This window comes from Rhagoletis zephyria, unplaced genomic scaffold (genome assembly GCF_001687245.7).
Source record: "Rhagoletis zephyria isolate East Lansing unplaced genomic scaffold, Rhagoletis_zephyria_1.1 Rzeph_scaffold_01440, whole genome shotgun sequence".
NCBI classification, from domain to species: domain Eukaryota; kingdom Metazoa; phylum Arthropoda; class Insecta; order Diptera; family Tephritidae; genus Rhagoletis; species Rhagoletis zephyria.
In genome coordinates, this window is record NW_016158524.1 from 46,518 (window position 1) to 64,912 (window position 18,395).

Sequence of the window (18,395 nt, forward strand, 5' to 3'; positions counted from 1 at the left end):
ATGCCAAATTTGGTTTGGAGACAAACTGGTTTCGGCGTTGTGCAATTTTCAGTGTAATTTTTCGTTCGGAATGTGCCGATACTTGGACCTGCGACTCACGGAATAGTAGCACCGGGACACACAAAAAGTGGCGGGTGCTTTTAACCGTTCGTTTGACTCGTACAAAATTTCGAGTAAATTGCGAAAATTGCAAATTTTTTTCCTATTTTTTCGGTTTTTCATAATCTACTGTACGTCGAAATATATGTCGGTAGGTGTCGAAATACATGTCGGTAGATGGGTCTGGTAAAAAGCACGCGAAATTTTTTTTTTTGCCGGAATAATCAAAACTATTTATGGACCTTACCAAAAATTGCCAGATAGCCAGTATTGATATGCGAGAGGGTAGAATTCAAAATTTATCGCAAAAATTCGAAAGTTGTTTTAAAAGTGCAGCCCTTGGTGCTGCCACTGTAATTTAAATATTTCCAGTATTCGAATATGAGATGACTCTAATTTAATCGAAGTACTTTTGTAAAAGTGTCAGTAGTGCTGCCACTGAAACTCGGAGGGTTTTAATTACGCACATTCAAAACATAATTCATTTCTTTCTAGTAATGCAAATAGATGTATAGTTGCAAAAGTTATCAAAATGAAATAAAAGTTACCAAGTTACCAAACCGTTTAAAAGTTACCAATTTTTAGTCTGTTCCAATAGCAGCCGGTTTACAGGATTTAGTCAGAACTTACAGGAAGTCGTTCCTATTGACATAAAACCTGTAAGTGGGAACACATTTGAGAGAGTAACTGAGCAACTGTTCCTAGTCAGAAGTTACAGGATTTAGTCCGGAGTTTTTTTTCCTTTAAGCTCATGAAAAGTGTCAAACGATCAGCTGATTTACATGTGCAAACAAAAACAGAAGGCGGTGAAAGCAAAGAACCTTGTATTTGTTAAAAAATGGAAGTAAACAACGAAATATTTGAATATGTATAGATTTTAATAATTATTTAGTGATATTTCAGCCAAATCAGTGTAGTACCAATGACATGTAAACAAGCCGTCTGAGGTTTTTACAGGAAATAGTGCTTTTTGCGTTCCCGTGCACTTCGGCATCTGTTCTCCTTTTACTCTCAGTTGAGAGAGTAAAATTGTAGTTTGACAGTTCCACAGGTTTTAGTCCGAAGTTCAAAGGAACAGATCGTGGCGAACAAGCGCTCGTATGTGCGCTCATAGAAAAGATCTTTAGACGCCTTGTCCTTTCTTGTTGTCCTAGATGTTGAAGAATCTCGCTTTGATTCGGATTGTGGCTAGACGCTCGTCCACTGGGTGAATGCCAGTACTCGGCGACTAAGTCTCTCCCACCGCTTTTGCGCTCCTTTACATGGCAGCTGTAGTCCAACGCATTTCTTGGATGGCGGTGTCAGTCCGTACAAGGACATCAACCAGCCGAAAAGAGGCACCCTCCCCCATTCCCACGACAGCCGGTTCTACGTACTGGAATGGCTCGGGTTTTACCCGACCAAGGGCTGTTGTTTCGGCGATCTAACCCCGTTTAGGTCGGCGAAGTATCTCAGAAGTTGTTCGTCCATAGGGCTGCATTCGCTTCTGATCAGGGATGGCATCGAGTCAAACCCAGGGCCAGAAACCTACACCTGCTGTGTATGTCAGAGAAGACTACACCACAACTTCACATCAGTCAAGTGTAATGCCTGGGAGGGGTGGAGTCACCTTAGAGTCTGCTCGGCAGTGGACCACGTCGTATGTGGCCCCTTGCTGCTCAAACAGAGCAGCCTCCACGGCTAACCGCAGTCCACCTGAGCAGCCCCACACAATCACCACAGCACAACAACATAACAACACAATAGACCATATCACAACCACGACAGACCACAGAACACATACAACCGCACCACTACCCACACGCCGCCGCCAACAACTCCTGGTTCCTCCTACAAGCTGCACGGTATGTCAGACCAGGATATTCCGTAATGTGACATCAGTCAAGTGCAACACCTGCCACTTTAGGGCATACTCAGGTCTGCGCACCACGCGATATTGGACGAGGAACTTCGAGGGCCCGTCTCTCAAACCCCGCATCACCACACGTCTCCCGAACCACATGAAGCTCCTTCAATTTATCTGTAACGGGCTTCAGAGCAAGATCGAGGAGATATCCGTCTTCATGGGAAGGCATGGCATATTGATAGCTGCGGTCCAAGAGACGAAGTTGCACAGCAATTCAACACTGTTGAATTGTGCCGGGTACAACCTGAACCGTCGAGATCGCGAGCGAGATAATGGTGGTGGCCTAGCGTTCATCACGCACCACACCGTGCAGTATCGTCTCATCGAAGCAGACATCGACCGCAGGGATACCACCCTAGAATGTAAGGGCATTGCTCTCCGGTCAGGCGATGTTGAGCTCGAAATATTTAACGTATATATACCCCCTGTCACCTGGTGCCCGGCAGGATATCACCCTGACATAAGTGCGCTCCTCAGAGGTGAAAACCATATGGTAGTAGGTGACTTTAATGCGCACCACGATCTTTGGCACTCAAGCCTGTCAAACGATCGTAGGGGAACTGACTTGGCTGAGCACATATTATGGGCAGCTGCTGCAGCTCGCCAGACATAACAATAGTCAGCACTGGTCTGATAAACAGCGTATCATGGCGACCTATGCTGACTTTGGCATCAGACCATCTGCCCATAGTCATCTCGATTGATAAACCTGCCGACTTTCCTTCCGCGGATCACCGGACCTATGTCCACTTTTCCAAAGCTGACTGGATAGGCTTCGCGGATGCTACTGAAAGCACCATCACTGCACTACCCTTACCAACCGACGTTCATGTAGGTGAACGTAAGTTCCGCAGGGTTGTCACTGCTGCTGTAGCTCGCTTCATCCCAGCAGGATGTATTAAGGATTCACGTCCGAACTTTCCTGCCTGAAGCGGCGGTTATATCCGATGAGCGCGACAACCTTCGTCAGGTCGATCTCGGAAATCCCCATATCAGGGATCTCGAGTCGGAGATTAGGCGACTTGTGAACGTACATAAAAGGAAGAAATGGGAAGAGCATTTGAAGACCTGCAACTTCGCCTCTAGTGTGATCAAGCTTTGTTCAACTGTGAGGTCGTTGTCCAACCCGACGAAGCGTGGCGACAGAGTCGGAATAGACTTTGGTAACCAGTTCATTCTACATCCTCCGGTGGATAAAGCCAAACGTCGAGTGACCAGAAGGCTGCACAAAATGCCAAAACCCAGTGCGCCTCTTGTTTTCACTAGCGGTGAGGTAAGGGTAGCCATCGGGAATGCGAAAGCCTCCAAAGCCATTGCACCCGACGGAATATGCATGTTGATGCTGAAAAATTTGGGTCCTGCGGGAGTAACGTACCTAACGGAGGTCCTCAACCTATCTATGGCCACTCTCGTCATTGCAGACATCTGCAAGATGGGGAGAGTGGTCCCACTGCTCATACCGGGGAAACCAGCCAACAAAGGAGATTCTTATCGCCCGATAACCCTGCTTTCCCGGTAGCGTAGACACTAGAGGCCTTGGTACTCCCTGTTCAATCGTCCGATAAAAATGATGTGCGCGCCGTAATACTATCTCGGCTTCATAGTTGCCTTCTCCCTGCTGTATGTTGGCTACTGCAAAAAGAAAGTGGAGAAAGGAAAACACTCCGATATCAACCGTCTAACCGAGCGCACACGGGAAAACGGCCACCACAGACTCACATCCCATGAACCAAAAATACAAGATCACGCCTTCTTCTTAGTAGCCCGTTATAATCGCATTTAGGAAAAAAGTTGGGCGACTTTGACATTAGCCGTTTGTTTACATTTGTTCGTTGTTTACAATTTGGTGGTGGCTTTTTACTGCAATTTTCTTAATTTGCAGAATAAAAATGATTATTCATGCGTTCAACAATTACGCGGTTTTTTTTTTGTTCTCTTCGTTGTTTACTTCTTCCAACAAAGATGGCGTCGAGATTTCAACAGCTAGAAAATAACTTTTTTCTTTCTTTCGGGAAGGCGTGATCTTGTGTCTTTCGTTCATGCTCACATCCCGGACGTAATTAACAAATATATATTTTCATTCGTATATATTATTATTATTTATTTATGACAGATGTACGGTAAGACATATAGTCTTTACATTGCACAAATTCAACATTTAAATTACAGATCTTAAACTTATTTTAGACTTAACCTAACAGTAATATATCATAATATTTAGTAAAGGATAAGAATAGGTAAAATCAATTACTAAAGATGAAGAAGTTAAGAGAGGGAGGCACATAGCTTACTAAGTAAAAATATATGTAATTGCAGTTTTGAAATATCTCTCTGATTTAATACTTTTAACAGAAATTGGTAGCGAATTCCATTGTCTGATGGCACTAACAAAGAACAGTCTGGAGGCCGTTAATGTTTTATATTTTGGGACTATAATATTATAAGTGCGAGAGGACTGAACAAAAGTTAATTTTCTAAAAAGGTAGTCTGGTTGGCGGTATCTAATTATTTTGAAAATAAATAAAATATTTCGGACCTTTAAGTAATTTTCAAAGCTGAAACCGAGAATGTTTTTAGTGACGGCGAAATGTGGTCAAACTTTCTTTTACAATATACGAATCTAGCAGTATTATTTAAAGCCAAATTTAGTTCATTTTTAGATTCGTAACCTTGCTTGCAATATGCCGATTCAAAGTAGGTTATTTGAGGAACGATGAGAGATTTCACTAATTTAAGTTTTGTATTAGTTGGTAGGCAGTAGCAAGTATGCCACAGATTTCTTAACGTGTAATATATTTTTGATACGCTATAACTTATGTGATCCGTGCAAGTAAGGTTAGTGTTCATTTTAAATCCTAGTCTGGTTACTACTGGTCGAAATTGGTTTCCGAGTCTTCCAGAATGATACTGATGATATGTACTTAAACATAATTTAGTTGTTAAATAAACCCTTTATAACGTTTATAAAAAAACGCGAGTGGTTTTATTTCAAACGAACGCGAAAACTACTTGCGCGTTGCCATGGTCCTTCTTTGCCATAAGGACATACAGACGAAAGTGATTGCAAACATAAAGTGAAGTGGAGTAAACATTAGACTGGGTCTCTTAAAAGTGTACATACAGACATATACAAGCAAACATTTAATAAATCCAAAGTTAAAACAAATACAAAAAACAGTGAACTGAAAAACAAACAAAAAATAAAAAACTCAAAAAGTTAAAATTTTTTGCATACGATCAAAAACAAAAAACATCACAAAACAAGAGAAAATAAACAAAAAAGAGCGACCAAATTAACGAAAAATCAGCTTTAAAACTACCAACAAAACTAGGAGTGAAGCAAACAAAAAATAGTGGTACCGCCAAAAATATACCCTGTCATCATGTAAAACAACATGAACATCAATATCAGGAGCTCAGCAATTACCCAGTGACAACAAACAGAATCGCAAGTCATCTTCAACATAATAACTACAGAGAGGTCAGAAAGCGGGAAAGACTAAAGGGGTGTAAGAATAACATACATACGTACATTTCATTGCTACTTACCTAGCACACATATATACATACATGTATATTTTGACATTGCAAAAAACAAAAAAATAGAGAACCTTAATCTGTATACACATACATACATACGTAAATATAATAAAAAAAAAAAAAAAAAAGCAAGCTCTATTGTCAAAGATAACTAGTATTAACTCAGTTCAGCTTACCCAGTAAGCGCCTAAATATACCTACGTACAAACATACGTATATGCAGGCATACATATATACATGCATGGTGATCCCCTTACTTACCCTCTTATATGCACCCGATCATCCATTTGCGCATAATTACAGAGCGCCTGCTCAAACCAAATTAGCGTGCATTCCAAAGCACAGCTTTTAAAAACATTCTTACTTGCTAACAAATATTTTTGGCTTACGTTATGCGCCTATTTTTCGCCAAAACCCAGTAGTAAAGTTCACTGGTTACAAATTTACATACAGTCCACAAAAAACAATTAACCACAAACTGCTCAACCAAGAGCCTCCTTTAAATATTAAAATATTTAAAAATAAATAAATCGTCTTTAAATCCAAAATGCCAACTGAACAAAGCCCCAAAAATATTTCCAGTATTCTAAGGAAAGCAACTCCCGCAAAAATCATTGTAAAGCTTCAGACTTCTGCCGAAGCAAAGAACTCAGAAAAACAAAAATCTCATGACCCGTGTGCGGAAAAATTTAATATCGAAAATGATGGCTTCATGAGATATTGTGCCAGACTCACCTCTTCTCCCATAGAGGAATTCACAGAGTCGGCCCTCGAAATAAAAGAAAGAACTAGACAATCTCTGGGGCGGTTACAAGCCGCATATGACAAGTATCAGTTTAGTATTGATACTTATGAAATGACTAAAGCGAAGATCTTAGATCAACTCAAATTGATCCGGGCTATAAGTCCCCCAAGCTCTCACTCCCGAGAAACACAGAATTCACACATAGGGGAAAATCCTCACATGTATCTGCAACTCCCGCCATGTGATACAGAGATTTTCCACGGTGGTTATGAAGAATGGCAATCTTTCCGAGATATGTTTACAGCCGTCTACATAAACCACCCCCAATTATCATCCGCTCAGAAATTATACCACCTCCGGTATAAAAAAAAGGGCAAGCCGGTGAAATCGTCAAGCAATTCCCTCTTAGCGACGAGAATTTCGATCTGGCATGGCAAGCATTAAGCGAGCGTTACGAAAATAAACGCATACTAGTGGGTAACCAAATCCAAGTTCTAATGAATATTCCAAGTGTTCACGAAGAAGATAGTAAACAGATTAGTAATCTCCAAAGCACAATAAAAACATGTCTATCCATTTTAAATGCTCAAAAGGTTTTGACAGACAGCTGGGACCCCATCCTAATACACATTTGCGTAGCCAAATTGCCCAAAGATACCCGATTACTATGGAAGCAATCATTGCCCACAAGAAGAGATCTTTCCTTATGGTCTCAAATGGACGAATTTCGAACGACCCGATTTCAAGTACTAGAAAGGGTAGAAATGAAATTTCCAAAACGTTTACCCAGAAGTTCTAATCTCTCAAAATCCAACCGTAAAATCAATGTCTTTCAAGCAAATTCTAAAACGGTGATTTCCTGTTACTTATGCGACACCCCACATCTCTATACAAAAGCGCATACAATTTGTTAAAACGCATAAATTATGTCCCAACTGCCTTGCTTTCAATCATAGTTTGGCAGAATGCAAGTCACAATTCGCATGCATGTATTGTCAGAAAAGACATAATTCCTTACTGCATGTACACTCATCCAGAGGCCATTCTACAAAGGCTAGCATAAAAGAAAATCTTAAGAAGTCGATCACCCCCGATCGACAAATAAAAGAAAGCTGTTGTAATACCCAAAACACCACAGGCCCACAAAATAAAGCACAAGTGATCCCCTATGATCACCACCCAACCAACCCATATTCTCAGAAAATTGTAGCACAACACAGCACAGCTCACGCAATCCCCAAAGATTGCCGCCAAGAGTTAATAAGCTACAAGCCGGATAAGCAACCCACCTGAGCAAACTCGGCGCATGTTACATCGCCAAAGAAAATGAAGTTCTCCCAACTGCAATAGTGACAATAGAGCGTCGAGGAGAACAGTTTCAACCCAGAGCACTGCTTGATCAAGGCTCCCAAAAAACCTTTATTTCGTCAGTAGATCAAAAGAGGTTGAAGCTCCCAACCGAACACTCACAGTTCAAAGTATTTAGTATTGATTCAAAAAACACTAAAAACGTATGTAAACTCAATATAATTACCCGCAAGTCAAAGCGGAAGATAAATACAAAAGCTGTCATACTCAAGGAAATAACGGAGCACTTAGCGACTTCCCCCGTAAGTCGTGAATTTGTCAAACATTCCCATGAGCTAGCTGACCCCCATTTCAGCAAACCAGCACCCATAGATCTGGTTATTGGAAGCGACATACTTCCACAAATTCTCCGCCCCCGAGCCCGAAAAATACAAGATAATGTAATAGCGCAAGAAACTATATTTGGTTGGGTAATAAGCGGTTCCGCCGCAAAACTATGAAAATAGAGGGCAATAAATAACATCCCATTGCCATAAGCTCTAACCCATGAGCACCCTGTAAAGCGCAAAACTTTGGAAACAAAGGGCAACAAATAAGACCCCACTCACTGAAACCATCTAGCTCCATCCCATGAGCTTTCAATAATAAAGTCTGTTATTCCCCAATAGTTAAATAGATTAAGCCGCAAAGCAAATACCGCCTTCTGCATTATGTTTCGTATTTGCTAATTGCAGAACGGTTCAACAAAAGCAAGGAGACGATCCTTAAATCTGCACGTTAACGATATACCCGGACAAGCAAGGTCGCTCGCACTATCCAGCTAAGGAATCGTGGCTGCCGTCATCCAGGCACATGAAAACACTGCAAAACGCCCTATTCAGCACGTTTCTGCAGGGGGGCAGTGTTCAATCTTCCGATTAAAATGATGTGCGCACCCTAATACTATATCGGCTTCATAGTTGCCTTCTCCCTGCTATATGTTGGCTACTGCAAAAAGAAAGCGGAGAAAGGAAAACACTCCGATATCAACCGTCTAACCGAGCGCACACGGGAAAACGGCCACCACAGAATCACATCCCGGACGTAATTAACACACGTCACCTCACCCCAGCGAAGCATCAGCATGGGTTCCGTAAAGTGCATAGCACAACAACAGCACTTAACGCCATAAACACTCAGATAACTCGATGCCTTAACCGGAACCGCTCCTGTGAGAACTATTCTAGTAGCGTTGGACCTGTCCATGGCGTTGGACACTGTCATTCATTANCAATATAATTACCCGCAAGTCAAAGCGGAAGATAAATACAAAAGCTGTCATACTCAAGGAAATAACGGAGCACTTAGCGACTTCCCCCGTAAGTCGTGAATTTGTCAAACATTCCCATGAGCTAGCTGACCCCCATTTCAGCAAACCAGCACCCATAGATCTGGTTATTGGAAGCGACATACTTCCACAAATTCTCCACCCCCGAGCCCGAAAAATACAAGATAATGTAATAGCGCAAGAAACTATATTTGGTTGGGTAATAAGCGGTTCCGCCGCAAAACTATGAAAATAGAGGGCAATAAATAACATCCCATTGCCATAAGCTCTAACCCATGAGCACCCTGTAAAGCGCAAAACTTTGGAAACAAAGGGCAACAAATAAGACCCCACTCACTGAAACCATCTAGCTCCATCCCATGAGCTTTCAATAATAAAGTCTGTTATTCCCCAATAGTTAAATAGATTAAGCCGCAAAGCAAATACCGCCTTCTGCATTATGTTTCGTATTTGCTAATTGCAGAACGGTTCAACAAAAGCAAGGAGACGATCCTTAAATCTGCACGTTAACGATATACCCGGACAAGCAAGGTCGCTCGCACTATCCAGCTAAGGAATCGTGGCTGCCGTCATCCAGGCACATGAAAACACTGCAAAACGCCCTATTCAGCACGTTTCTGCAGGGGGGCAGTGTTCAATCTTCCGATTAAAATGATGTGCGCACCCTAATACTATATCGGCTTCATAGTTGCCTTCTCCCTGCTATATGTTGGCTACTGCAAAAAGAAAGCGGAGAAAGGAAAACACTCCGATATCAACCGTCTAACCGAGCGCACACGGGAAAACGGCCACCACAGAATCACATCCCGGACGTAATTAACACACGTCACCTCACCCCAGCGAAGCATCAGCATGGGTTCCGTAAAGTGCATAGCACAACAACAGCACTTAACGCCATAAACACTCAGATAACTCGATGCCTTAACCGGAACCGCTCCTGTGAGAACTATTCTAGTAGCGTTGGACCTGTCCATGGCGTTGGACACTGTCATTCATTAAACGCTACTAGAAGATATAGAGGCCTCCTCACTCCCACAGGGCCTCAAACGGTGGTCGGCGAATTACCTGAGTGGTCGACACAAAACCAGCAAGCCACGTAAAATTAAACAGGGTTGTTGTTGTTGTAGCGGTTACCAAGCCCCGCTCGGGTCGGTTCATCCGTCAACGTATTTGTCCGTTTCAGCTAAGGGGAGGCCCAGGAAGTGTGCGACTTCGACTGTCCATAAGGACAGGGGCGTCAGATGGGTGGGGTTCTCAGGGCATGTGAAGAGGTGCCGAGAGTCATGTGGCGACTCTCCACATGCCGGGCATTGGTTGGGCACATCCTCCTTAATTCTGCTCAGGTATGAGTTAAGCCTGCTGCGATAGCAGACAAAGTTCTGTCCCGTCCACGTCCGGTGATTGTGTGCCTAGAACGGCATTCACAGGGCGGGAGCCTACATAACTCGAGACTGTTTCCCTGTGAATGCCGCTCAGGGCCTGTCGGTAGGATGACGGGTCCAGAGGTTGTTTAATGGTGTCGGGGCGTCATCAGGAGGCAACCGGTCGCTGTTCGTAGTGCCGGGGAAACCTGCCAACAAAGAAGATTCGTATCGGCCGATAACACTCCTTTCCCCGCTAGCGAAGACACTCGAAGCCTTGCTGCTCCCGTATTTCACAATCCACCTGACCCCAGCGAAGCATCAGCATGGTTTCCATAAAGTGCACAGTACAACAACAGCACTTAACGCCATAAATACTCAGATAACTCGTGGTCGTGGCGTTTGACACCGTCTGCCATTCCACGCTACTAGAAGATATAGAGGCTTCCTCTCTCCGACAGAGGCTCAAACGGTGGTCGGCAAATTATCTGAGTGGTCGACACTCGTCGGTAATGTTTAGAGACAAATCGAGTAAACTCAGAAAAATAAAACAGGGGGTTCCACAGGGTGGTGTCCTTTCCCCACTACTGTTTAACTTTTACATTTCAAAGCTCCCTCAACCACCAGAGGGAGTCTCGATTGTCTCTTACGCCGACGATTGCTCGATCATGGCGACTGGGAATGGAATTGATGACCTGTGTTCGAAAGTAAACGGGTATCTCTCCGATGTTTCTCGCTTCTTCACTGCAAAGTGTCGGTCAGGCTACCGCTGGGAATTCTCGTCGATAACACACCAATTCCGACGGTGAATATCCCCAAAATACTCGGAGTAACATTCGACAGCCTGCTCTCCTTCTCTGCGCAAGCAACCGCTATTGTCAATAAAGTAGAGAGCCGTAACAAGGTCCTCAAGTCGCTAGCCGGCAGTACTTGGGGCAAAGACAAAGAAACGTTGCTGGCAACATACAAGGCAATAGGCCGGCCGGTTTTAAACTACACAGCACCAGTGTGGTCGCCGGGGACTAGTAGGACGCAGTGGACGAAGCTACAGACTGTACAGAACACCGCACTCAGGACAGCGACCAGATGCCTCCTGATGTCGCCAGAAAATCACCACCACAACGAGGCACAAATACTCCCAATAAAGGAGCACAACATAATGCTCTGCAAGTGGCCACCCGAACAGACAGCTGCTTGCAGAGGAGCCCTCGCCTAGGAACGTCAGGAGGCATCTATACGAACTGAAGGACGAAGTCCAGAGGTTCATCAAGCAGCCTCTGGACCCGTCAGCTTACCGACTGGCCCTGAACGGCATTCACAGGGAGTCAGTCTCGTGTTATGTACACTCTAAACCTATGAATGCCGTTCTAGGCACACCACCACCGGACGTAGACGAGACGGAGCTTCATCTGCCTCGGGAGCCACGAACAACAATAGCCCAAATTCGATCTGGCTACTGCAGCAGGTTAAACTCATACCTGAGTAGACTGAATGCGGATGTGCCAAATGAGTGTCCGGCATGCGGAGAGACCCCACATGACTCGAAGCATCTCTTCGCATGCCCGGAAAACCCGACAATCCTAACGGCTGTGTCCCTGTGGACCGACCCGGTGGAGGCTGCACGCTTCCTAGGGCTGCCGCTAGTGGAACTTTACGACGACTGAGATATCAACCGATCTAGGCGGGGTTGTTGTAGCCGCTACAACAACAACAGGCACCCTCCCCATTAAGTATCCGGACATTCAAATCGAGGTACGTTTAAACGGGTCTCATCCGATCCTTTGTCTCTCTTGTTCACTGGGAGTGGTTTTTTACGTTGCGGGTCCCAAACCCATTGCTGGGAGGGGGTGGTTTTTTATCTGAACCGCTTGGAGTCGCACCTACTGGTGAACAGACGCTGCAGATTTCAGTGAGCCCTTAAATTGAATATTACGGAGTTGCACCACCGAAGCTCCCTTTCTTTCTGCCGTGACCCAAGGCTCGATTTGGTTGCCGCATCCCGCACATGGGTTGCTCACGTTACCCATAGTGCGCGAATGAGGACACAAAGAGTCGGGATTTAATATAGCCGTGAAATTGTAGCTGTATACATAGAACAACGACTATACCACATTGCACCTATTTTTATTAGCCCCTTTTATGAGTTGCATTCGATTTCGCTGGTTATCGAAGATCGAATGTGAAATCTCGTACCGTGTCAAAATTTTCATTGAGTATCGAATTTTATGTCGAACAGAATTTTGCTTTCGATGGTGTAGCGAAGTGATGGAAAATTGTGAAAAATGTATGATTTGGCATTTGTTTTCTTACTTTTTGGCGGCTAGACACTAATTTTAAAAAATGTTTATTAATTTCATGCAGTTCAAACCTCGTAAATATTAAACACAACTTCGAAAGGCTGGTTTTACTTATGAAAGCAAATCCTAATACTCAGTTGGCACGATCTCTGAGAATCAAATCGTAGAGCTGTTGATAGTTTTAAAATATTTTTAATAGATTTGGCTCACAAACGCCTCTTTAGACAGTCGGAAGTTTTTAATAAATCTAGACGAATTTCTTAAATATGTATATAGTATGTCAAAATAGTATATTCGAAAGACTACACTTAAACTCTCTTAAACGTTTTCTACCCCTGGCCAGTTGACTACGCTCTCATCCTCTGACGAATCGTCGAACCAGAGCTCCGTTGTACTAATTTTTAATAAGTTTTTTTAAACTCGCTTTCTTTTTTACTTCATTTTAATTTGCACAAGTTTACATAAATATGTAAGCACACTATTGTGTTTGCCCGATTTGTAAACAAAGCTTCTCAGCGGTGAAAAATATACTATTGTGAACAACCTAAACGAGCTAAATTCACAATAGCGCTATTCTTCATCGAATGAGCGTCATAATACCAAATTAAAATTCGTTCAATCAGCACTTTCGACCACAGTCGAAGATCGAATGCAACTCATAATAGGGGCCATTGTATTAACGTTAAGACTTTATTTTTTTAAGTCTCACGTAGATTTACTGCATACATTTTATTGAGTGTGTATTTGAAGTTATTTTTTATTTGATTTTCAGGTTTGCTGTAAAGACCTCTGGTATTTAGAAGCAACAAGGCCACTGTATGCAGTTAAAGTTGGTTTGGTTCGTGCGTCTACGCATGCTTTAGAACTATGTTGGACGGCTACAACATTTGCGACAGCATATGAGTTACAAACACAAAAGATTGAGCCAGCAACTATAGCGACTAAAGTTGTAACACCATCATCAATTACTCCTAGTGCCTCATCTACGTCAGTTGCCACGAATCAAATATCGACGAATGGACTGCCCCCCAACACAATTCAACCTTCCCCAGTATTGACTACCACAACTACGAAGCATCAAAAGATACACAATGCAGCACTTCCTTCGGTTTGTTTACAACAATCTACCACAAAAGTGCTGAATAATCCTATTATACAGCAGCAGCAGACTCAGCAACAATCACAATCTTCCCAGCAGCAAACCCATTTGCAGGGCGCAACCATTTATATAGCACAACAACATGTGCCACAAACACAACAAATCGGTCAAATCAAAGCGAATATTGTATCTTCTGCGCCAAGTATTGCGGAGAATACATTATCGGCTACACGCATATTAAACACATCAACGCCGACAATAGTAAATTCTAGCACACAGGTTAGTGCCACTTTGGTAAATGTATCGCAGCAGCAACCAACTGTTTCAATAGTGAATAGCAATATAACTACTATACTACAAAAGTTCCGACCAAACACTGTTGTGGCTCGTACTTCGGCCGTAACAACACCAATTAATACAGGCACGATTGCGGTATCATCTGCTGTGCACTCAAATGCTGGTGCTTCGAATCTACGTGTTGTAAGTGCAGCTGGGATACCGGTAACAACAACAGCTCCAGCCAATACTGTAAGAATTGTATCAGGAAATACTGGACAGACCTTACGTCTAGCTACCTCACATACCACGGCCAACACTACTGCTACTATATTAAAAACATCTCAAACTATAGGAAATACAATCGCTGGACAAATACAAAACAGTTCCGTTGCAAATGCAGGAAATTCCATAGCTACCGCCACAACAATTGGTGGCAAGCAATATATTATACAGAAACCTTTAACATTAGGCTCAAACGTACAATTTCAATTGGTTAAAACCAGCACTGGAGGCGTGGCCGTTCAAACACTGCCGAAAATTAATTTAAATTTGGCTAAAAATACCGGTACTTCAGGAACATTAGCTGCCGTTGGGAGTCAGCAGGTTTCGGCTGGCGGACAAATTGTAACAGCAACTCAAGTAGTCGGTAGCACTGCGGGCTCACAACCCCAACAGCAGTTCAATGTGAATTGTAGTACATCTGTTGCTAGTACAGGTTCTACTAGCGGCCAGCAAAAACCGCTGGTATCTGGCAATCTTGTAAAATTGGTTTCACCGCATACCGTTAGCGGCGGAAAGTTAATAATGAAAAATTCTAATATTCTCCAGGTGGGAAAAGTTTCTTCTAATGTTGCTGGTAAACCTGCATTTGTTATCACCAACAAGCAAGGGCAGCAGTTAACAAATCAACAGATTATAATTGTCACCACTGGTGCTGGTATACGAACAATACCCGCATCGAGTGTTATGACTCAAGCTGGTGCTGGTAGCATCGTTTCAATAGTGGGTTCGACATCGACCACTGCTACAGTTGCAACTAACAGGAATGTGGTATCCACTCAGACCGGTGTCAAAATGATTCGGGGAGTAACTAGCACAACCGGTCGACCCATTACTTTAACACTACCTTCAACAACACAATTGTCACAGCAGCAGCAACATGTAACCAGTCAACAGCATCAGCAAAAAGTGAGTGTACCATCTTCAAACGTTCAGCAAAAAACTATAACACTGGGCGGTAAGGCAGTAACGGTGCAGATGGCTTCTAATCCAAATGTGACTGGAATGGCTAAAACTGTTACGATTGTTGGTTCAAGTTCTGGACATACCCAACCCCAAACCATTGTTACCAGTGGCATTGCTGGCAACACAGGTAGTAAGTTAGTAATGCTGCCTTCGAATACAACTACAGTAAATAAAAAGGGTTTCGTAAATATTTTAAATGCTAGCGGTACAAGTAATACCAGTGGAAATACCATGCAGCGCGCAATTAAATTGACATCGAAAAATGTTGTGGGTGTAACAAATTCGCAAATTGGCATCGCGACGCATGTCAACAATGATGGGTCAAATGAAGCGACCGTTGCCATAGCATCATTGACAGATCCGAATTATGCAGAAGGTGACACTATGGACGATATAATCGAGCAACTAGATGGCGCCGTAGGCTCTTTCGTTGGTTATGATCATGTGGAAACCGAAGATATAGATGATGGGTCTGCAAGTATATTAGCCCCAGTAACGATGAATGACATTGGCGATGAAGCTAAGGAAAAAAATAAATGCAGCAAATTCAACAAGTACGAGGGAAAATGCTTAAGAAATGAAATTTTTAATTTTTATACCGGTGACATCAGTTCATCGTTCGAACCCGATTCGAAAAAAACGAAAGATGATACATTAAGTTATATTAACGGGGGTAGTAAAACCGAGTTTGGTCAAGAAGATACTCGTATACCTGTTCCAAATTTGCATTTTACCAATAAAAGCGTTCAGCAAGTCTCAACATCTAACCACGTTACCAACTGTGTAAGTAAAGAAAGCGGTGAAAGCCGATTTCCTGAGAGTTTTCTTACGAGTCCTTACTACTTTTATTTGTATACTTGTAGCATAAACCACAATATCCCCATGTAGGCTGTGATTCGTTAGTAGCGCAACCGAAGTATTTATACATACTACCAGCTTATAATAACGCCCAAGCTCCTAAGTTTCCAGATACTTCAAACTCATTTTGTTGAAATAATGTTTGTTAAAACAACAGGTACGTATCATATTCAAATCTTGAAATAATTGTTTTTGTAAGAGCAAAGAAGCGCATCTCTAAAATGAATAGGGGAATGATGTAACCAGTCCTTAGACCTTAGATTAAAATATATCTTGGCAATCACTCTTGTAGTTATTGTAATTTGTAATTTATTTCAGTCATATGAAACAGACATTCCTTACAGACTAAAGCCAGAAATTAGGTACTTAAACGATACGTGTAAAACATAAAGCACTCTACAGTTTCGAGATCAAAGAGAAAATAAATAAACTTTATGGAAGAGAAAAATCAAGTTCGATAGAATTCGAGATTGTGTTGAATTCACTCTTGAAATAGGAGCGTTTCTAGCATACTCTGTTTTACAATTTCCGCAATAAAAAGGCATAGGATTGCAAAGAATCCTTTGAGGAACATTGAAGTTGACCTGCTCTAGGACGGTAGGGCAATCGATCACACCATTTATTAAATTAAAAGTAAAAGTTAAGAATATTAGCCAAAGTGGATCATAAATAAGATTTTTAGTAATAACTCAACTCCAGCGCCAACTGTCGGTTGAAATTGTGAAACTACACCATCCAGAGAGCCACTCAAAAGCACACAAAAAACTTCGATAAAACCGGTTCGGGAATTTAGGAGAATTTCACTCACAAACACACAGAAGAATTATATATATGTATACGTTTGTACGGAGCCACGTCCTCTTTTCAAATAGCCAATTTTTCTCCATGAGTATAAGATTGATTTCATTTGCGCCGTGCCAAGTTCCGGTATTCTACCATGAACACTTCCAGAGATATGCAGTATGAAAAATTCGGCTTGCATGGGAGGTGGCACGTCCCATCTTCCAATAGCTCCAATTTTTCTCCAAGGATATGCGATTGATTTCACATATCTCTATACCAAGTTCTGAGTACTGACTCTACCATGAACATTTTCAGAGATATGTAGTATGAAAAATTCAGTATGTATGGGAGGTACCAAGCTCCCTTTTCCAATAACCCCAATTTTTCTCCATGAGTAGGCGTATGTAGCCCATATTTTTCCAGGAATATTAGATTGATTTCATATATCACAGTACCAAGTACCAGTATTCTACCATGAACACTTCCAGATATATGCAGTATGAAAAAAATCGGTTTGTATGGGATGTGCTACGCCCCCTTTATATATCGTTTTTTTTTCGCTATAACCATCCTTGGGACGTCTGAAACATCGAAATGAAATTTGGAAAAAATCGGTTCAGCCGTTCTCGAGATTTGCGAACACATAAAAAACAGCTTTCAAAATATATATGTATTAGTATAGAAGATTGGTATAAATCTAAATAANAAGGATCTTACGCTTTGACTTTATTACGTTTTCGACTGAAGAGTAAATATAATAAAACACGAGAAATATGCAGTGTGAAACTTGCGCTCTTTATTCTTTTGTCTCCTAGTCTCGTCTGATGCACGTGCGCACCTGTCAACGTCATATCCTGTTTTCTTTTAGGGTTGCTTCAGATATTGTCATTACAGGGTGCCTCGTCGTATACTACACTCCTTCCCATTTACCATGGTTCAAAACGTCGTGGTGGTCTCACATGGCGGCCCGATCGCGTAACTGTATTTGCCTTGCTGCTCTGCTGTGGTGACGTCTTTGATTCAAGATTGGGGATCGATGAGTGGGCTTCTTTGGTCTCTGGTAGAGCTAGCAGGAATTGCTTGCCTCAATCGAAGCTTGGGCTGGTAGAGATGGTAACGGTGTCGATGGCGGCTGTGAGCAGTTTACAGGGATGTCTGCGTCTCGAGAGTCGTGCCTCTTTTCTTCATGTGGCAACAACGGCTCAGTAGAGGCTACCACGCGGCGTTTAATTTGGTCGACATGTCGTCGCCCGATTCGCTTATCAGTAGATTGTACTACATACGAGACTGGTCCCGTGACTTCTATACCTTTTCCTGCTAGCCACAACTAGCCCGCAGCGTAATTACGAAAATAAACGGGATCTCCAACATCGAACAGTCTTACCCGACCATCGGCCACATACGGGCGCTGATCCAACTTGTGATCATCAGGGTGCAGCAGATCCAGCAACGTTCGAATTCGACGTCCCATTAATAATTCAGCCGGAGTTTTGCCAGTTGTGGTATGAGGGGTACTGTGCTGTTTTAGTAAGACTCTTTGCAGACGCG

The 18,395-nt window shown here is 42.6% G+C and overlaps 1 protein-coding gene across 4 annotated transcripts in view; it reads left to right on the forward strand.

Annotated features, from left to right (window-relative positions):
• The window catches only part of LOC108364024 (host cell factor-like), a 116,874-nt gene that overhangs the window by 46,454 nt on the left and 52,025 nt on the right, over positions 1-18,395 (forward strand). For all 4 annotated transcript variants that reach the window (XM_017617571.1, XM_017617574.1, XM_017617573.1 and 1 more), the window contains exons 7-8: positions 13,356-15,989; positions 16,070-16,221. In XM_017617571.1, the coding sequence (XP_017473060.1) occupies positions 13,356-15,989; positions 16,070-16,198 (2,763 nt within the window). In that variant the 3' untranslated portion in view covers positions 16,199-16,221. The remainder of the gene's footprint in view (positions 1-13,355; positions 15,990-16,069; positions 16,222-18,395) is intronic.